Source organism: Callorhinchus milii, unplaced genomic scaffold (genome assembly GCF_018977255.1).
Source record: "Callorhinchus milii isolate IMCB2004 unplaced genomic scaffold, IMCB_Cmil_1.0 Scaffold1, whole genome shotgun sequence".
NCBI classification, from domain to species: Eukaryota; Metazoa; Chordata; class Chondrichthyes; order Chimaeriformes; family Callorhinchidae; genus Callorhinchus; species Callorhinchus milii.
In genome coordinates, this window is record NW_024704742.1 from 124451912 (window position 1) to 124473157 (window position 21246).

Sequence of the window (21246 nt, forward strand, 5' to 3'; positions counted from 1 at the left end):
GTAGTAGAACAAAATACATTCAGTAATTCATAAGTGTAATGCAATGAACATGCATGAAGGTTTCGATATCCTGTATGATTCAATGCTTCATTCTTTCAGTCTGTCAGCTAATCTTATCTCTTATGGTTGAATAACTGGTTTGTAATTTCTCACCCTTTCCCAACTATTGCTCTAATGTATACAGTATTGTATGTGAAACAAAACAATATTGGTTTGGTTACCTGATGGTAACTAATTTCACAGTCAGTTAGCTGTGACTCAAATCCCAAGGTTACTCAATACAGGTACTTGTACAATGTAATCTTGTTGTTGTATTTGAATAGCAGATCTGTGTCGTTTTACTTTCAGTTGAGTCAAGAGCAGATTATTTCAGGAAGAGAAACAAAATAAATCAAGACACCTTAATAATGAAAGGTCAGGTTGCATGATCACTGGGCCACACAATTACCACTGAATTAGGGTTGAATGTGGTCTAGACCTGCTAGGGAGAAACTCTTATGATGGGAGGAGGACAAGTTTCTGCACTGGCTGATAGCCAAATATCCTTTGAGGAGATTTTAAGCAGTTCTCAGTGGGGGTTTGAGAAGCCACATATACCAACTGAGCACAGGCAACACATTCCTGAGAATATATGACTTATTCAGACCTGGAAGAGTATGTGGTGTCAAGCACACACAGGAGAGATTAAAAACTCATCATAAAATCATCGTAGAAATCATAAATTATATATCAAAAGAAGCGACATACAAATATAATTGGTTAAAGGTCACATTTATTCTGAGATTAAGAGTCACTTGACTATAAATACAACATGGTTGAGTTTATTCTTAGCGAGACCAACAGCTGGGATAGTGCAGCTTATTTTGTTGACACCCTGGTCCTTTTGTTCCAAGAGTAGTTTGCACCATAGGACTTTACTTTCGGCTTTGGGACCCTCTTTTCCATTATTTCATAACTCCAATCTGTTGGGGGGGAGGGTAATAAATTAAAGCATTTTAATAAATGTGTAGTTTTTTAAAACACAATCCTATATATTCAACTTACATTTTGCACAGAAGCTTATACGATTTTTAATATATTCTTGACTAAAGCTAACATTTCTTGTTATAATTTGTTAAAATTTACTGCATCCTTTGCATTTTCGAAAGCTACGATTTTGCACACCGTAGCAGATTATGTAGAATAAGGGTATTATTTATAATTGCAGGAATATATTTTAAAAAACAAGAATTTGCATTAAAATACAAGGATATTAGATATCGTATGAATTTAACAATGATGCCTAACAACAACAATATTAATTTGCACTTATATAGTTTCTTTTGTGCAGAGAGAACACTTTAGGCATTTTACAAAGCCTGTGTGGAAAGCTGGAGGGAGATAGGAAGGCTGGGTTTTGAAAGCAGACGGTGGGGTGGAGCAGACAGGAATAGCTAGGGGGAGTAGTCACTGGAGACCCCAGAGGTAGGGTGGGGTAAGGCTTGGAGGCATTTGATGGTAAAGTGGCGAAAGTTGAGTTTGGAGGTTGACAAGGGTTTGTGTTTGTGGAGGGGTAAAATAGTGGCGGAGATGGACAATGTTGCAGAGGTGGAGAAAATCTGCCTTGATCAGAGTCTAGATAAAAGGTTCAAAGCAGAATTGAGTATCGAACAAAACATTAACACACAAAATTAAATACAATTGGTCAATTTTGATTATTACTCCATATTTGAAACTTTGTTTTTACTATTTTTCAAAACGTCATATTTCCAAATAGCAATTACAAATATGCTATTTGGAAATATGATTGTTGAAATATGCTAAAAAATATTAGCGTAGCTGTTACCTCTACAGCTGCAACAAATCAGAATTCTGTAGCACTTAATAAATCGCAAGATGCAATTCCATAGCTATTTGTCCAGAAACGTATATAAAAAAATACCATTTTTCTCCACAAAGGCAACTGCATCCTCCTTGGTAGAAAAAGTCAAAACCATATTTGACAAAGGATCTGCCCTACAATTAAAACAAAAATTGACATGTTACAAAATGTTTTTAATGTTCAGGTTTGATTTGCTATAATTTGAAATAATTCACTCTATTACAACAACAAAATTACATTCGTAAAGCGCCTTTCACGGCAGGAGGGCATCCCAAGGCACTGGACGGACAGAGTTACGGACCTGAGCTGGGGGCGGGGAGTGTGGCCCTCATTTCCCAAGCTTCCCTTGGTCTATCACCATATTCCTCTGGCTGTTTCTCCTCCTTTGAGCACCTCACCCTCTACCATCCCTCCTCTCTCTCCCTCAAAGTTCTCCTTCTGGCTCCTTCCTCACTGATGTCTCCTCGCTCCTCTCATCCCTATCACTCTGCACTGAACAGCTCATTATGGGTGATTTCAACCTCCACCTTAACTCCCCTTGCACCACCTCCTCGAATTTCACTGCCCCCCTCTCCTCCCTAAACCTCACCATCCACATGAACTCACCCACCCATAACCGCGACCACTCCCTCAACCTCGTCATCACACATGGCCTTGCCATTTCCGACCTGTCTATCGTCATCTCCCTCTCCTCCCGTATCCCGCTCCCTATTCCAAGCCCTCCACCTGCCCCTGAAAAAAGCTTCCCCTTAAGTCCCTCACAAATGCCCTCTTTTTCTCTCCTTCTGGCCCTGCACCTGCAGCGATCCTGATGCAGGCATTAAACTGCTGAATGACCATCTCTCCACAACCTTTAATTCCCTGGCTCCCCTGAAATCCAGGGCTGGTTTCAAATCCACCTGCTCCCCTAGTGTAACAGTCATCTCTGCTCACTTAAAACCCAAACCCGGACGCTGAGCGCAGATGGCAGAAATCTGGTCTCACAATTCACTGCCATCTGTGGCTTGAGCACCTCCACACCTACCGCTTCTCCCTTTCATAGTCCAAAACTAATTTTTACTCCAAAGTCATCCTGGAGGCCAAACACAACCCAAAGACACTGTTTTCCATCGTCCATCATCTCTTTGGTGCACCCCCTCTAGCTCCCTCTATCCTCGTATCAAATGCCAAGAGTGAAGAGGTCCTAGATTGCTTTGCCTCAAAGATTGAAAACATCTGCTTGGCTGCATCGTCCTCCCCCTACTCCTCCCCCTATGTCCCCTTCCACCCCACCTAGACCATCCACACCGCCTTCTCCCTCAACCACAGCTCCTACCACTTCCCACTCCTTATACTCTTTTGCCCCCATTTCTCCCTCCTAATAATAAATAAATCCTTGCATTTGATCTAGCCCTTTTTATGTCTTCTAGACGTCTCAAAGCGTTTCACAGAATCTACTGTGAAGTGAATTGACTGTATATTTGTGGGCGAAATTCGGCAGCCAATTGCACACAGCAGTGTCCCATGAACAGTCCTGGTTTGAAGTGACTAATTTATTATTGTTTTTTATTCTTGAGGGATTATTATCAGGCGTGTGGAGCAAGGAGATTTGCCCAAGGTTTTATCCTACCAGGAATCAAACCCAGGTCTCTCGCTTGCGAGGCGAGCGCTCCAACCACTGAGTACAGGACTCCACAATCCTCCTCCCTCTCAACCACAATCACCAGGATGAAGTTCACCACCTTTCCCCACAGATGCTGCCTGACCTGCTGAGTGTTCTCAGTGACTTCTATTTTTGTTTCAGATTTCCATCATCTGCTGTATTTTGCATTTTGTTTATATTTAATTTACTGCCACTTCTCTTCTAGGAATGCCTACCTTGAAGAAGTTCTGCTCTTCTCTTCGACTTGACTTTCACTCTTCCCTTTACCATGCTCACCTTCTTTGCTATCTGTTTCTCTTCTTGTGTTTGATGCCTATTTTTTTTGCAATTTCCCCCTCCATTTGTTTTGCATTATTAACACCTCTGTTCCCCTGTTTTGTTGCAATCTTCCCCCTTTGTGTTGCATCATTAACACCTCTTTAACCCATTATCCCCTGTCCTTTACCCCATTTTCTCCCTTGTCGTCCTTGCCCTGCCTCCCCTCTCTCTGTTAGCCCTTAAAAGCCTCTCCCTCCCAACATGCCCCAGTTCTGATGAATGGTCGTGGACCCAAAACGTTGATTCACTTTCCTTTCTCCATAGATGCTGCCTGACCTGCTGAGTGTTCCCAGCGACTTCTGTATTTGTTTCATCACCTGCTGCCTCGATCCCCTCCCCACTCAGCTGCTGGTCACTCAACTCCCCTGCCTAACCCCTGTGCTGGCCGACACGGTCAACCATTCCATCTCCTCGGGCTCTGTTCCACTCCCCCTGAAAACCGCTATCATTACACCCCTACTCAAAAAAAAGCATCCACGATCCCTCTAATCTCTCAAACTACCAAAAGATGTTTGCGGATGATACACAAATCTACTTTGCCTCCTCCAGGTCCGCCGATGTTCTATCAGCTTGTCTGAGAGACATCAGGGCCTGGACAAGTGCAAACTATGAATATGACTCCCAGCTGCTCTTCCTCCCCCACATCCAGTCCCTAACCAGGACGGCCTTCATCCACCTCCACCACATTGCCCGCCTTCGACCGTACCTTACTCCAAATGCAGCTGAAACCCTCGTGCTTGCGTTTGTCACCTCCCGCCTGGATTACTCCAACGGACTCCTCGCCGGTCTCCCCAGCTCCACCATTCCAAAAATCCAGCTCATTCAGAACTCTGCTGCCCACATACTAACCCGGACCAAACTCCGTACCATCTCACCAGTTCTGGCCAGGCTCCACTCTATCCGAAACAGACTGACTTCAAGATCCTCACACTCATGTTCAAATCCATTCACTCCAATGCACCTCCCTACCTCTCCAACCTCATCACTCCCCAATCCACCACCTGGCACCTCTGCTCAACTGTCACCGGCCTCCTGCTCGTCCTTCGCACCCTCCGCTCTACCATTTGAGATCGTGCTTTCAGCTACTATGTCCCGAAACTCTGGAACACTCTCTCTCAATCCCTCCACCCTGCCTCCCCTCTCCCCTTTTTCACATCCCACCTGAAAACCTTCCTTTTTGACTGTGCCTACTGTCATCTCCCCCACCCGCCTGGGAGTCAGGCTCCTCCATTGTTAAGCGCTCTGAGATGCTACCCTGTGTGTAGGGCCCTATATAAGTGCAAGTTGTTGTTGTTGGTGGTGTAATTAGACAGTTGGACTGTAATATTGAGACAGGCCATTCAGACCAACAGTTTGTGCCAGCATTTTTACTTTGCATGAGCCTCCACCCATTTTAGTCCCCTCGCCCTAACACCCACCCCCTTTCTCCTCTCGTCCCCCATCTAATCTGACATAAATTAATCCAATAACCTTTTTTTGTTAAACATAGAAACAACCAGGTATCCATAAATTGAGAAATTAAATTCTGAAAGTATTGCTATTAAAGATATATGGAAGAATATATTTAACTTTTAATAAATAAAAGGGAATCTATCACCAATTAGATCTACATCACCAGATTTTTAAAAAAATCTACAGTAGATCGATCATTCTTTTCCATCTTTAACGATGCCTGTGGCACACATTGCTTTGCTGCCAAGTGGACAGATCTACGGTATGTCATCTACATTAAAGCTGTTCTGTAACTGGCCACTAGGAGGCTTATGCAAAAAGTCCTAAATAATTCACTTGCTGACTTTCCATTGATCCCAGTGGAGAAACTCCTCACATCTCTTCTGCTCACCACATGGCTCCCACGTAACTTGGTCAAAACCAGGAAATTGAATGGTTATGAAAATAGTATTGAAATAATATGCCAATACCTGTATATTGTACTGAACTCCATCTTGACTTAACTTCAAAATAGTTTTGCAACAAATTGTACTTTTTTATTGTTCTAAAAGTATTTGCACCAATCCCTAAAGGTCTATAAAAATATAGTTAAAACAACCTTAAAATCCAAAATACCAATACTACATAATTATAGGAATATGTACACCATAATTTTCCAAATAACATCTTTAAGTTGTCTGAAAAATATCCCAAAAGCATCAGCCATATTATTCAGGTGCAAGAAAGATGGTTTGAATGCAAGACCCTTCAAAAAGTGATATATCAAACTCTACACCAAAAGAAACAATGTTTCAAAAATATATACAAGAATACAGGGTGACCAAAAAGTTGTGATAGCATCACAAAGTCTGATAAGGGTAAGATGTCACGACGTTTTGGTCACCAACTACATTCTTTTGATCAATTATACTTTTGACTGGGATGTGCTTGGTATTTTTGGAAACAATTAACTTGTTCCAATGTTCTCATAAGTAACAGGTGCTGAAAACCTGTATATAGGAATGCGTAAGTGTGAGAAAATGTTGAATTGGTGGAAATTGTATTGTATGTTTGCCTGAAATACTTTTAATTTAGTTTGGAGTAAGGTGTATTGATTTTGGTGACATCTGTTTTCTGTAAATTAGGGACAAATGTTATTTTATTGATTTACAATGTTGAACGTGTTTATACACCAGTTACAAACATGCACGCACTATTTTATTAATGGCAGCTGATTTCTGAGAACGCATATTTAAAAAGTTTATTTGGACTTCATGTTTACTCATTTAAAAGTAATTATTTGTTAAAAATAAAACTCACGAGGATGCCCAACCCATAAGTGGGTTCTCCCAACGCTCCCTCGTGTCGAACTCGATTCTCCACTTTTTTGTGTTGTTCACACCAGACTGCATTGCATTTCGCGCTGGAACAAAAATGCGGACCCTTCGTGTTTTTATATGGTCTTCTGGAACTCCTGTCAATGGAGTGATGTCCTAGGTAGAAACAGAAATAAGGTATATTTAATATCCATTAATTCCTTACAATATTTTTTTCAGATTAGGCATTTGTCTTCAAGCACAGGGAGGATAACTCATTTAATAACCACTTTCAGAATATGGTTTGGAAACCTCAACACACCCTACGGTACAAATTCCACGCACTGGTATAAATCACTAGCTCACCATGTAAATCAGGCTCTAAAGTGCACAACATTTTGTTTAGAATAGTGTTCAAAATCTACTATTCAATGTGCACTTGCATTGACTTTCCAAAAGAAAACCTGGCTCAGTTGGTTGCATTTGTTCTTCTGTATCAAACTCCACTTTGGTTGACGATCTGGTGTATGTAGAACAGGAGGAATGTTGCAATGTCCAAGCCAATGTCCTTTGGATGAGATGGCATCCTCATCTGCCCGTTCAAGTGTACAATAAAGGCCTCAATGCACTACTTGAATAGAGATGGGAATGTCCTGGTTAACTTTTTGTTTGATAAATCTGTCATTTATCTAAAATGATCCACTTTCCACTTTATCCACTTTCGGAATATTTCCATGAGTTGACAAGATATACTTTCTGTTATTGCAGGAAGCCCCACTCAGTTTCTTTATAAAAGAAGAATTTGCTGTATAATAGACCTCATTGTTCTGAATGATTTGTAAAAGCTTTGAACAAGAAAAATCTCAAAGTTCAGAATGCCCAATAGTTGAAAGGTTGTTCAGCATGTGGAGATCACCAAAACAAATTGACAACTGAACCTTTGGTGATTATTAGTCTTTGATCCTCAATTGTTCTGCTCCAAAAACCATGGGTAAATATGCTTTAAGTAATATGGGCAACTTTTTTTATAATAATAATACTTGCATTTGATATAGCGCTTTTCACATTTTATCAACGTCTCAAAGCGCTTCACAGAATAGACTGTAAAGTGAATTGACCGTATATTTGTGGGCGAAATGCGGCTGCCAATTGCGCAGAGCAGTGTCCCACAAACATGAAAATGACCAATTTATTATTGTTTTGTTTTTTGGAGGGATTATTATTAGGTGTGTGGAGTAAGGAAACTTGTCCAAGGTTTCACCCTGCCTGGAATTGAACCCAGGTGTCTCACTTGCAAGGCAAGTGCTCTAACCACTGAGCTACAGGACTCCACTTTTTGCCCTATTCCTCCACCCATTTGAAAGTGACTATGACTAAATCAACTTAGGGCACCTCACCAACAATGGTAAGCTGGACCACATTGCCCTCAGTAGCAAATGCTACTCTTTTCCAGTTAACAGGGTGGGTGCACATGTCTAACTGGGAACCACTGCATCGACCCAGAACATCACTTCCAAATTACATGTCCTATTTGCAGCTAGGAACCTTATTGTGTGACGAATATGTGAGGATTATTCCACACGGCAGCTTTGCATAGATCTTCCAAAGCAATAGGCTTAAAGTTAACCCACATAGTTGCTTCAGCTCCTGTTGAATGGCCTTTAACCTTCCCAAGGGAAATCTCTCCCTGCCAGTTGGTAGCAGCAGGGGATACATTCCACTAACCACTTAGCCATTCTTCGTTCATTGACAAGCTGACCCAATGATTTGTTTTCATAGGATACAAATAATTGACTGGATTTCCTGGAACTTACTTCTCCCACTTAAAAAGGCTACTGTGCACAGCCATGGTCAGGGATCCATTTTTTCCAGAACTAGTAAAATTTTAGTAGATTTAATAGTTAGTAGTCCACCTGTTCAGCAATAAAATATTTTTTATACTGTCAAAACTATTTGATGTGCTATTATTGCACTATTACAATAGGCATCTTCCAGGATTTCTTCATTAAAAAATCCTGGCAACTTGGTTTTCTGTATGTATTCTAGTTTGGTTGCATGGAATGAACAATTCTACATTATAAATGTGAAAACACAGATAACATCCCTGTGTCAAAGATTTACAGTTGCAAACATCTTATGGTGCCTACTTGAAGTAAGCTGAATCATTTCATTATTCACAGTACCTCAATTCCTCCCTCTAATAATTCCTGCTGAAAAATATTTGTTTTTTTCCCAAGCATTTCACGATCCTTACCTTTCTCAACATTTTTCCCTTTCTTCCAAGTTTCTTTCATCTTTTTTCAATACTTTTGATTTCCTTATTCCTTTCTTCCCTCCATCTCTTGTACCATCCTATTTTCTTCTTGTTCTCAGGAGGACTGAATGAATGAAACTCTACCCCTTTTCATTTTATATAAAATAAAGACCTAAATTAAACAGAATACTCTTTTCCCATGGTAGATTCAATTTGCAGATGCAGAAAATTCAATGATTTAACTGAATTTATAGTAGAATTCAACTGTTGGATGTGAGCAACACTTCCAAAAAAATAATTCCCACACTTTGAGTTTTTGCAAATGCACAGCATCTTACACCCAGCACGGTACCATGAGAAATTATTTTTTGTTTCTGTAGAAGTCAGCACTGAATCTTTAGTAATAAAACTTTTCCAGCATTATGTTAGCTGGCTGGCAAAACACTGAATGCTAATCGCAGATTTACTTTAAATCTTGTACACAATTCAGCCTATGTTGTACACCAGTTGTGGGTGGCTGATAATCCTCGCCTAGATGGAACACCAATGCCAATTTATAGAAGAAACTCAGAATACAGTTTATCCTGATGTCAGATCAGGTTTAACTATCAGCAATTAATGTGTAGAGTTCACAGAATGTTCTAGCTGAAATCAAAGTTATTAGATTGATAGTCATACAGGTATGTATTTGCTTTCATACATTAGGTGGTATAATAATAGGGTGCAGGCAGACAACTGATACAAAGATAGGGAGTCTCCAAGCAGGTCTCAGTGAATGCTGGGAGTGTATAAATGTTTGAAGAAAATTAACTGGGGCAAAATGGGTGAAACACTAATTTCCTTTAGCCCATTCCTTTCTAAGTCAAGTAAGAGATTAATCTTACTTAATTTATTTAAGAGATCCAGGAGATGGCACGATGTGAAGAGCGATCAAAATGCAAACCAGGCATTTCCTTACTCAGTTGATAGTATACTCACCCCTGAGTCAGCCATTTGTGGCTTCAACACCCATCTCAGGACTTGGAACACAGTCTAAGGTGACACACTCCAGTGAAGTCCTGCAGGGGACTAGATTGTCTTTCAGATAGGACATTAAATTGAGGCCCTGTCTGCTTGTTCAGGTGGACATTAACAATCCCATGGGAGTTTCTTCTTGTATCCTGGCCAAAAATCCCACAGATTAGCTTTTAAAAAATAATCTTTCACTTTATGGCTGTTTCTGGGACACTCCTGTGCATAAATTGGCTGCCGTGCTTGTCCACAAATACACAGCCACTAACAATTCACAGTAAATTCTTGTGAAGAGCTTTGAGGCATCAAGAAAGACATAAGGCTCAATATCAATTGCAAGGATTATTATTTCTGTGAGGACATGTTAGCGTGGCAAAGGAAGTTGATTTGCAGCAGCTCCTGTGTTTGTTATTTACACAGGAGGTTAGCCTAGTCTCATCTTTTTGATGTGAGAGGTTAGACATTCTTAAGTCCATACTTGTATGCTTTGAACTGTACTGAATCCAGCAGCAAGAGATGAGCATTCTCTGTAGCCTATCAAAGAATGATTCATCAGCTGTAGGTTTTCTATAGGATCAATGTTGATGACATAAACATGTAGAACCAAGCTTCCTTGAGAATTCCCACCCTACCACCAAGTATTCCAAGATTGCCTTGGCTCAGAGCCAAGCATTTATTTGAAGAGAATGTAGCCCTTTTCAGCTAGCTTCATCATTTGACCTTCCATCATAGATCAAATGTGACGAAGCTAGAGGGGGACGCCACTAGTAAATGATGAAATTGAGAATTTCTCCTGAAAGGTCCCTTGCATATGTGATATGGTAAGATAATAGTATTAATCCTTGCATTTGATACAATGCCTTATCATGTCGTTGAGATATCTCAAAGCGCTTCACAGAATGTCCTGTGAAGTGAATTGACTGTATATTTTGTTGGCAAAATAATAATAATAATAATCCTTGCATTTGATATAGCGCTTTTCACGTCTTCTAGACGTCCCAAAGCGCTTCACAGAATATACTGCAAAGTGAATTGACTGTATATTCGTGGGCAAACGCGGCAGCCAATTGGGCACAACAGTGTCCCACAAACAGTCATGGACTGAAAATGACCAATTTATTATTGTTTTGTTTTTTGGAGGGATTATTATTAGGTGTGTGGAGTGAATGAATATCGATCTATTTACCTCTTGAACTGTAAGCTCATCTCTAGTAATTAACTGTATGTTCTACATAGGCAATTTCACAGGAGAGTATTTGTTCAAAAATAAGAAGAGGGATGAAAAAGAAAATCCATAAAATCATACAGCACAAAAATCAAGCAGGGGTGATCATTTTAGAAGATTGATTTTTTTTCAAACCTCTTGGAAAAGTTGCCCAAATCTCCTTGCATCTGGAACAGTAAAGTTTCAATCATACTTCAAGTGTGGAAACATGAGGGAAATCGGTTTATGTGGATACAGAGAAATTATGATTATCGTTTGATTTTCTAAAGTATTATGGGGTGGCACACATATTTTTTTCAATACTAAGAGCTAATACTATTACCAGAGACATTGAGACAACAATATAGCTGTCCATTATGTCAGACTTTAAAATGTACATTTTGAACAATCTCACTTCTAAAAGATGTTGTGCCAAATGAAAGATCTGACTCCTCTTCCCCTCCTTCCCTTTTATGGTGCTGAACTACTATTGCAATGGGGGAGGGATGTATATTGATGGTTTTCAGCTCCAGTCTATAGATATGCCACTGAGGCTCCTGGGGAGATAAAGTCCCTGTACCCATCTGTTTCCCAGATGCTCTCCTTAGTCAGTCTGGAATTATCCGAAATAAAAGATAAGGTTGGCAATGGATGTCCTAATATAATGTGTGCTGGGGGCACTGTCTGTGTATATACACTACTGTATGAGTAAGACAGATGTTGGAGTCACCCTCACCATTTGTTGAATGGTTGGGAGTTGGGAAAAATGAGAAATTCTTGGCCACCCACTAGAGAAGCAGATTTAGCAGGAGAGCTAAACAATTAATATGATGCTCTACAAACTTGTCTGCAACTATAAATACTTGACGTACTACAGTAAGTAGAGTTGCCATGATCCTGTCCCAGCAATTAAGATGGTTCTGTTTCCTTAAAATTTTGAATGATTTTACTATCGTATATTTATCATATACAAGCGTTTTAACGTGCTTGACCAAGTGACAGCTTAATCTAACATCATACGTAAAAATAATGAAACATTAGGTTTGATTGATAGTTTACATAAATGAGAAATCTGTGCTCTGGAGCAACATATAAGGAGTAGTTTATAGCATAGTTTTTAGCACACTCGTTTTGAAAGGAAGAGGACCTGGGTTCGATTTCCAGGCAGAGCAAACCTTAGGTAAGTTTCCTTACTCCACACACCTCTGTTTATCTAGCAGTATGTCAGAACTTGGTTGTTGGTCGATTAGCTGATTGCTTTCCAGGGGAAAGATCCCTCCAAAAAAAAGTGGTCACTCAATCTACAGCTGTCCGTGGGACACTACTGTGTGCAATTTGCCTACCATGTTTCACCCACAAAATACAGTCAATCCACTTTACATTATATTCTGTGAAGCACTTTGAGACATCTCAACAACGTGATAAGGAGTTACATCAAATACAAGGATTATTATTATTATTAATTATTATTATTATATGGCAGAAGGTGCTGCATTTGGTGAATGACTAGGTGCTGGTGGAATAACCTAAAGAGCTGCTTAGTTTGGTAGCTCAAAGAAAGACCACATATTGTAGATATCAATTCAGATGAATTGGCAATGGGGCAATGGATGAATTTCAGATCGGCAAGAAAAACACAGATGGCTTGAAGACATTAAGGAATAGCGTTAAGGAACTGAAGCTGATTAGAGTGTACACTAACGCAGAATTTAGAGGTGTTCGCCATAGAGGTAGCTAATCTCTGATTGGAGATGGCACCTAAAGAGATAACATTCAAGTCAACAATTTGTTGAAAAAAATGAATAGAATTCTGTTGTAAAGGAATAAATTTACCTTCCTTTGCTCGGACAACTAGGACATACATTTCAATATGCATTTATGTAGATCTTTTCACATAGGGAGCACGTCTCAAAGCACTTCACGTTGCTGGATCGGTATCTGAACTGGGTGTGGGAGCTGAGTGGGGGTCGAGGGGAAAGATGAACAGGGAAGGAGCAAGGGAGACAAAGTGTAAAAGCAGAGCAGGATCAATTTGCACCTAAAAGGTCAGTTATTATAGTTTATGGTAAGTCATTGTGAGATCAAAAAAATCAAAAGAAAAACCTTTTACAGAAATATTTAGTACGATCTAGTATGAAAAGCTAGTACAAGTGCGGTGACTTTTTGTAGATATGTGTGGCAACTATTTGTGCAAAAGGATGCATGACTGGAAGCAACAACGTACAAAATGGAAAAAATACATCAAGTGAGATCAAGCACTTCTTATAACTCAAATGTGGTTGAGTTTTACAGCCAATAAAACAAGAGCATTCCTTGTAAATTTAACCAGAATTGTAACCAAATGAATGAAATTGCACCCTGCAACTGAAACTGCATTATTGACAGCAATATCCCACACCCACTAAAAATATTTTGCTCCGGGAACAGTAATGTGATGACCATCACGGTATTGTGACATAATGGTATAGTCAGGTGCTTTATTCATTCCAAGTAAAGAAAACTGTGGACACACCACTGCCTTAACTCAGAGAAATGTTGAGACATTGGAGATAAAGAATTATGTAAAGTTCTTTCTTCTATTTATGATTCCGCAATGCTTTGGATACACGTTACAAAATACAAGTGTCCATCTATGCTGAGACTACAATAAATATGTAAATATGCAGGAATAATACTGTTAATATCGACTGGATACCAGTACCATTTTGCAAACCACCATTCTCCATAGTGCTGCAGAGTTGCATGGGTGCATATCCTGCGTGCTGACATCCATATAAATGTTCGCAAGTGAGAGACTGGTTTGTCAGTTCCCAGCAGGGCAAAACATTGGGCAAGTCTCCTTACTCCACATACCTCTGTTTACCTAGCAGTAAGTAGGAACCCAGTTGTTAGTCGATTGACGGATCGCTTTTCCAGGGGTAATAAATTCCTTAAAAATAAATAATAAATTGGTCACTCAATCCTTGACTATTTGTGGGACACTGCTGTGCGCAATTGGGTCCTACGTTTCACCCACAAAATATAATCAATTCACTTATATTCAGTATATTCTGTGAAGCGCTTTGAGACGTCTCAAAGATGTGATAAGGCGCTATATCAAATGCAAGGGTTATTATATGCATGCATGTTTTAACATGCCGAAACAGTATGATGATGGTTATTCCCCACTGCTCTACTTCAACACTTGTAGACTCATTAAATAAATAAGTTAGAAGATATGCAACCCTTTTTCTATTCCAGCAGAAGCCTTTGTTGCTAATTTGATTGCTTAGGCCAGATGGTAGTGACATTTGTTGCGGTCGATTAAGGGTGGGTTTATATCAATTCTAAGCAACAGACAAGTGAATCATCTATGTATGCTGTCTCACATTACACGCAAACACTGAACAAGCATAGGTTTGGATTAATACAGCTTGCTTTGTGCCAGTGCAATATGAAAAAACTGTAGCAAAACTGTAGTATTATTAATTGAAAGTAATATAACCAGGATATTTATTTACATCAGCTGATAGTCCAATGCAGTGCTGGGGTGCACTGCATTCTTAGAGGTGCAGCCTTCAGTTAAGATGTTAAACTGATGTCCCATCTGCCTGTTCAGGTAGAAATGAAGCATCTCATTTAAAATACTTTAAAAAGAAGGGAGTTTTTCCGAGGGTCCTGGCCACAAATTCCTTAAATTCAATTTGGTTATTCACTTCATGGCTATTTGTGGGACATTGCTGTGCACAAATTGCTGCACATTCGCCTACAAAATACAGTTACTACACTTTACAGGAAATCCTGTGAAGCACTATATGTCCTTCCAACGTGAATAGGCACTATATCAAATGCAAGGATTTTTAAAAAGTTGATTTAATATGTTATCCAAAGAATCACATCTCCAATAGCACTCCAAGCACGTATCGGAATATCAATCTAGACTATGTGCTGAAGTCTCAATGCAATAAGCTAACATCCGAGTCAAAGGTAAGAGTCAAAGGTAAGAGTGCTTCCGACTGAGCCAGGTTGATACCCATCAGTAAAAAATTAAAAGCTGGAGTGAAAATCTCTGTCTGCACAGCACTTATCTGGTGTAATATGTTGTCCATTGATTCTATACTGTTACTGTAAAACAAGGAGAAGGCTCTTTTATCAATCTCAATGGAAAACAGACAACAACATACAACGATGATGAAAGATTGCTTTCACAGAAGATTCAACCTGCATACTCAAAGATGCATTATTCCTTATATGATATAGGCTAGTACCACCTGTCTCATTAATTTAGGATATAACCAATTTAAAAACAAACAAAAATGACGTAGAATATGATACAGTGAAGGACATAACGATCTGAGAAGAAAATATAGGTTGCATCTCTCTATTATGAATCATATGTCTTCCAACAACATATTTCCCTTTTCCTTTTTACAGCTATTTTTTCATCATTCAGTAGCTCTGGAAGATACATTTTAGATCTAATTTGTAAACTTTAATATATGCAAAAAATATACTTCACACTGGCCTCATTAATGCAAGAAAAGAAAATGCTTACTAATTCCTTTACCAGTTTTGCCTTTGACATTTCTAATGGATTTTTTCACCAAGTTATCTTACTGCTTAACACATCATCCCCATTTCTTCCACTTTCCGAATTTCTTTATGGTATGCAGTTTCTGCAGTTAAGGAGGCAGACAGCAGACTTGCTTTAGGCTTCTCCAATGCTGGTCTATGACATTCGCTGGGAGGCACATGCAATTAGCTCACGTTGAATAGCTGTTAAGATTTTTCCTTCATGTGATGGAATGAATAGGTCAATGGTTTTGTGTTATGGTTTTAAATATTTTCTAAGTTAATTTCTAAAATTGCATCCTCTTCATTAAAAATCGACCTTTTGTGTTCACTGGTGTCCTAGATGCCTCAATTTCTACCATTCATACATTTCAATCCCATTTAGCCACAACTCCAGACTTTCAACCTAAATTTCTGAGTAGGTAAAGCAGAGTTGAATTCAGATTTCTAACTCAAGTGAAAATATAAAATACAATAGTCAGATTCAATATGTAAGACCGAAGTTTCATGAAGTGCACAGTCCTGTTGTAACACACTTCTTCATAGTTGCAGTGTGAACCCCTGCAACTGCACATGTGCACAGCCGTCCTGCTTCCTGGCCATCAGGTTTCCACTGACCTCACTATGCGCATCCACAACAAACAGAAAGTGATGTCTGCAGTGACTAGTGACCCGAATGTTGGCCTTTTTTTTTAGCAAGGGAACCAGCTGACATAAAGGGAGCAACTCGACTAGCTGTATGCATACACAGTGAAACTAGCTATGGCTCTTCTTTACAGTGTGGTTTGGCATTTTGCAGATCCCAGCCACCATGTTATAACAAGGCTCCACTGCATTTGAACCTTATGGTGTACACAAAGCTGATCAATGGTGACAGTCACATGCTGCGTGTTTCTTCACTATTTTTCCAACTTCATTCTGCATATCTTAGATCACACTGTGCCCATACAATTTTTCTTTCCCTTTGAATGTTAGTTTAAATGTCTGATGTGAATCCATAAGTCTTTTAAATATATTTTAAACATGGCATCAATATGCAAATCCAAATCAGAATCATATTGATTAAAAAACTTCATCTGAAGTACAATAAAAAATTACAAAATGCTCATTTGACTCTTATGGTTTATTTGTACATTTAAATTTACTAAAGCACCTTTTGAATGCTTCCAAATGGACAAAATTGGTTTCTACTAAGCAGAAAAGAGGACTGAATGGATACAAAGTTCAATCACAGCCGAACAATTTTTTGCCCCGAAATAAACAGGAGCAACTGAGTCCAAGATTAAAAAAACAATTATAATGTCATTTAATGTAGTGAACAAGTATTTTTCAATGAATGTTGCTTGGCCCCACATTTCAAAGTTCAGACATGTGCTGTGCTAAAACATACTACAAACTGTCCTATTCAAGGGCTGTTAATCAGCAGTTTGCATGAGCTACTCTCATGTCATAAAGCAAAACTATAAACAAGATTCTACAGCATTTGTGCAGGAATATATAGCAAATTGGAAGCATCTGTTTCCAATCTAGCACTAGGCCAGTTTGTAGATTAATTTCATCCAGGACAGTTCATATAACTGTACTTTGTGAGTACAGTTATATCACAATCATAACTGTACTCACTAAGATGCAACTTAAGCTAAGCTGCAATAAACTAAATTTCATTAAATGTAAACATCTAACAAGGGTGAATACTATAGAATAGAATGATTATGGATGATTGATATGAAGTCATTTGATAAATGATGAAATGCATTGGCCATCATAAAACAAATCATAAAGGATCTATGAAGGTATACCTTCTTATGAGGACACAGATTTCTCTTTTCCCCATACTGATCTTATCCTCCTCAAAAACTCAAGGGAATGGGGGGATTTCATACCCGCTGGTACAATGTCTGTGTTGTCTGAGGAAGATGTTTTTTTCATTAAATTTGTCCCATAAAATCAATTTGTTGATTAGACAGGGCTCAACATAAAATAAAATGTTTGTTTTATTGAATATTGAGAATATTGAAGTGATCACATTTCCTGCAGTTGGCTGGTAAACCACCCTAGGTCAAATATTATTGCAGGTGCAATCTTTATTATCTATACTTCTAAGCACTGTATTTCAATTTATATTGAGAAAAAATTGTTTCTGAAAAGCATGTACAGTTTTAATAAAATTACAGATCTGGCATGAAATACTGCAACTGCATTACCGAAATTCATATTTCAAGTTAAATCAGCAATATGTAATTAACATACTACAATGAGAGCGTTGAGATCCTCCAATGTGAAAGGTGCTATACAAATATAAATTGTATTGTAGTACACCACACGTAAGTACTATACCAGTTATGAAACTGTACCAAGTACATCCTTTCTGTATTTTAAGCACATTAGTTTGCTGATGTTTAAGAATTTAAATAAAATATTACAACACATTTGTTGAGATGTGCTGTGGAATATGTTTTCTTCTAATACCCTGGATACTTCTGCCATCCACAGTGTTAGTCCACCAGTTACAAATAATTAAATGGATTAACTTTAACAGTTACAAATAATTCAATGGAATTTGAGAAAGAGATATCTCCCAGCAATTAAGGCAATAATTTCATATACCTGAAATACAAAATTTACTGGCATCAGACCACATAGCTAAAAGTTAACCGTTAGTTAGGTTTTTTAATAATTCTTGCATTTGATATAGCGCATTATCATGTTGTTGAGATGTCTCAAAGCACTTCACAGAATTTTGTGGCCGAAATTTTATGCAATTAGAAACAATGAGTCATCAAAACTAGAAGTTTCCATATCTTCCTAACAAATGAGGATTCTTTATTGATGAATTCAGCAGACTGAAGCTGGCAATTTGACAGTCAGCTGTTAGAACAGTCGATTTGAGGCCACTTTGAAGACAAAACCATCTTAACTTACATTCATTGTTCCTGCTTGCTAAAGGCATGTAGGGTACTGCAGAATAGCTGAGCTATTGCCAAAGCTAGGAGAAAAAAAAGCTTGGCATCTATCACATACTTGACACCTAAAGGGCAAAGAAGCTCTAAATATTCCTATTCCCTGTAGGCTCAGTCAGTCTAGACAAGCTGATTTCACAGAGTTTTTAAATGCATTACAACACTCCATTGTGATCACCTCATTCTTCCAAGTCCAGACACCATCCAGAAAAACAGGTTTTCAAATCTCCAAAATCAAGTTGTTTTTAAAAAAAACTATTTGAGCATGTGTTTTTGCACTTCAGTCTAGTTAAAACTTAAATAGTTTAATATCATCATAGAAATTATCCAAAATATGTGATGTTTTAAAAAACTAATAGGATTCAAGATGAGATTTTGAAGCTGAAACATTTATTTTTCCAGCCTATCGCATAGTAAATCTTGACAGACTGCATTTCTGGTTACTAACTTGTAGTTTTGAGATTTTCTTATAGCATATTGTGCATTAAACTCAGTGTGAAAAACAATTCTGCTGGGACAGATTTTTACCATGCAGCAGCATTAAGTATACTCAAACCGCAACATATTTCAAAGCCATCAAAAACTTGAATCGGCATATCAAAGCGGAACTCATCCCTACTTAAAATTGGCTATTTGAATAGTTTCAGCGTCTTGGGATGTCCTCTTGAAGTGAAAGGTCTAAATAAATGCAATTTGTTATTGTTGTAGTTGATTTACAGAATCCCCTTTGCCATGTGTTCAGAATTGTGCAACTGAGTTGTGGAGAAATAAAGCTTGAGAAACTACATTTTACATTCTTGGTGTCATTTTATTTGCTTCTTTATTCATAGCTAAGTTTAAAAACAATAATTCTAGATGGGGTGCAATATTAAAACTACTTGATGACAATAGTATTTTGAAATGAATTTCTTTGAATAATGATTTCACAATTAGAGTTAAGTGCCAAGGTTATTTGACCTGTGTGAATGATAACTAATTGGCAGCTTTATAGTCATGGAAAACAAAAATTCTTATGGTGTCTTCAAACCGTGTTTAATACTTCAGTTATTATACCTTGTAAGGACTGATTTTACAATGCCCATCAAACCTGCCCACTCCTGATGCATTACTTTCTCTAGTCCATTTGGTACATCTCAAGGTTTCAGCCCTAGCAAACTTGGAACAATAATTGGAAAGGTTAAAGACTGGTTACAACATATATTTAGCTTTGGTGGAGAGCCAAAAACTGAAGCAGCTTTCTTCCCCGATTGTACTTTTATTGTACCTGGATAGTTTTTTGTGAATTTAATAAACTATCTTGATTGAAAAGTTTTGGGTAAACCTTTCCTATTTCAGAAGGAAGTTTTGAGTAGACCTTTCATTTTCATTGTCGCACATACAATCCACATAAAACATGATGATGCATTTCAACCTCATTTAGGTCATTGTCTTGCATTTTCCTAAAAATTACACAGGTTACCAAATACTTTAAGTGGTGTTTTACAAAAACCTCATCAAAAAACATAATAAGCGTTGGATTTGATATTGTGCCTTATCAAGTTACTGAGACGTCTCAAAGAGCTTCACAGGATGCGCAGTAAAGTGCAAAGTGTAGTGATTGTGTGTTTAATCATCCACTTTATAAGGCAGACAGGACCTTGGTTTAATGTCTCACCCAAAGGTCGGAACCTCCATCAATGCGTGCACCCATAGCACTGCATTGGAGTGTCATCCTTGACCACGAGTTCAAAGTCTCGTTGTGGACTTGAACCCACAACCTCTGACTCAGAGCAGAGTGCTACCAACTGAGCATGTAATTAGATTTATTAGTCAATTGGGATGTAATCTTTTAAAGATCATTACAGAATCCCAGGAGACAGAGGGACAATTAAACTAAGAACTTGACGTATTGTGTGATTCAATTGCCAAGAAAGACGTATGCTCCCTGGATGAAAATGTTTTGCAAGGCAGAATTTAGCATTGTAAAACCTGGTCTGACTAAGCACAAACGTTTGCATCTTTAGATTCCCCACTACGTAATATTTTGTCTATATATTATTAGTCAGCTATCATGACTAGCCTGGTAATAGATATCAGAAAACCTGACCCTTCCACTTTTGCCATTCCCCCAAAGTCTGGCTGTTATAATAATAATAATCCTTGCATTTGATACAGTGCCTTATCACGTCTTCAAGACGTCTCAGAGTGCCTTACAATGTTTCGCCCTGCCGGGAATCCATCCCAGGTAAAGCGAGTGCTCTAATTACAAAGCTACAGGATTCCACATAAAACCGTTGTTACTGTTTCACTCAAGGCTGCCTACACTTCATCCACTTTTTGCTAACACCCTTTCTCCAGCCACCCTTCCTTTCGTAAATGCTATTGCTCTCCAGCCGTGCCACAACACATTTCATCACAAACCTTTTGGGACTGTGGGAACGTAAAATGTGTCTCTTTTGTCATCAGATGATGTCCAATTGCTCGCTATTACTGCTTGCAATTGCAACTTCCTGTTGGTGATCAATAATTTTGAGATCTAACCTCCTCTCAAAAAGGTAGACTTTTCAATTCTTGCAAACTGCAGAAAAATTGTGCTTGAAACCATCTGATATTAAAAACACGGCAGGTACAACTGGGCTTTGTCCACTCAACGCTGTCAGAATGGCCTGGGAACATGATCAGACTCGTTTAATGTTAAAGAGCTGGTCACACCACTAGA

At 38.6% G+C, this 21246-nt stretch overlaps 1 protein-coding gene across 1 annotated transcript in view; it reads right to left on the reverse strand.

Annotated features, from left to right (window-relative positions):
• Nucleotides 1-755: 755 nt before the first annotated feature.
• Nucleotides 756-21246, reverse strand: part of ndufs4 (NADH:ubiquinone oxidoreductase subunit S4) — a 71152-nt gene continuing 50661 nt past the window's right edge. Inside the window, exons 3-5 of the mRNA XM_042335328.1 lie at nucleotides 6573-6745; nucleotides 1922-1995; nucleotides 756-962 (exon numbers count right to left, since the gene is read on the reverse strand). Of these exons, the coding sequence (XP_042191262.1) occupies nucleotides 859-962; nucleotides 1922-1995; nucleotides 6573-6745 (351 nt within the window). The 3' untranslated portion in view covers nucleotides 756-858. The remainder of the gene's footprint in view (nucleotides 963-1921; nucleotides 1996-6572; nucleotides 6746-21246) is intronic.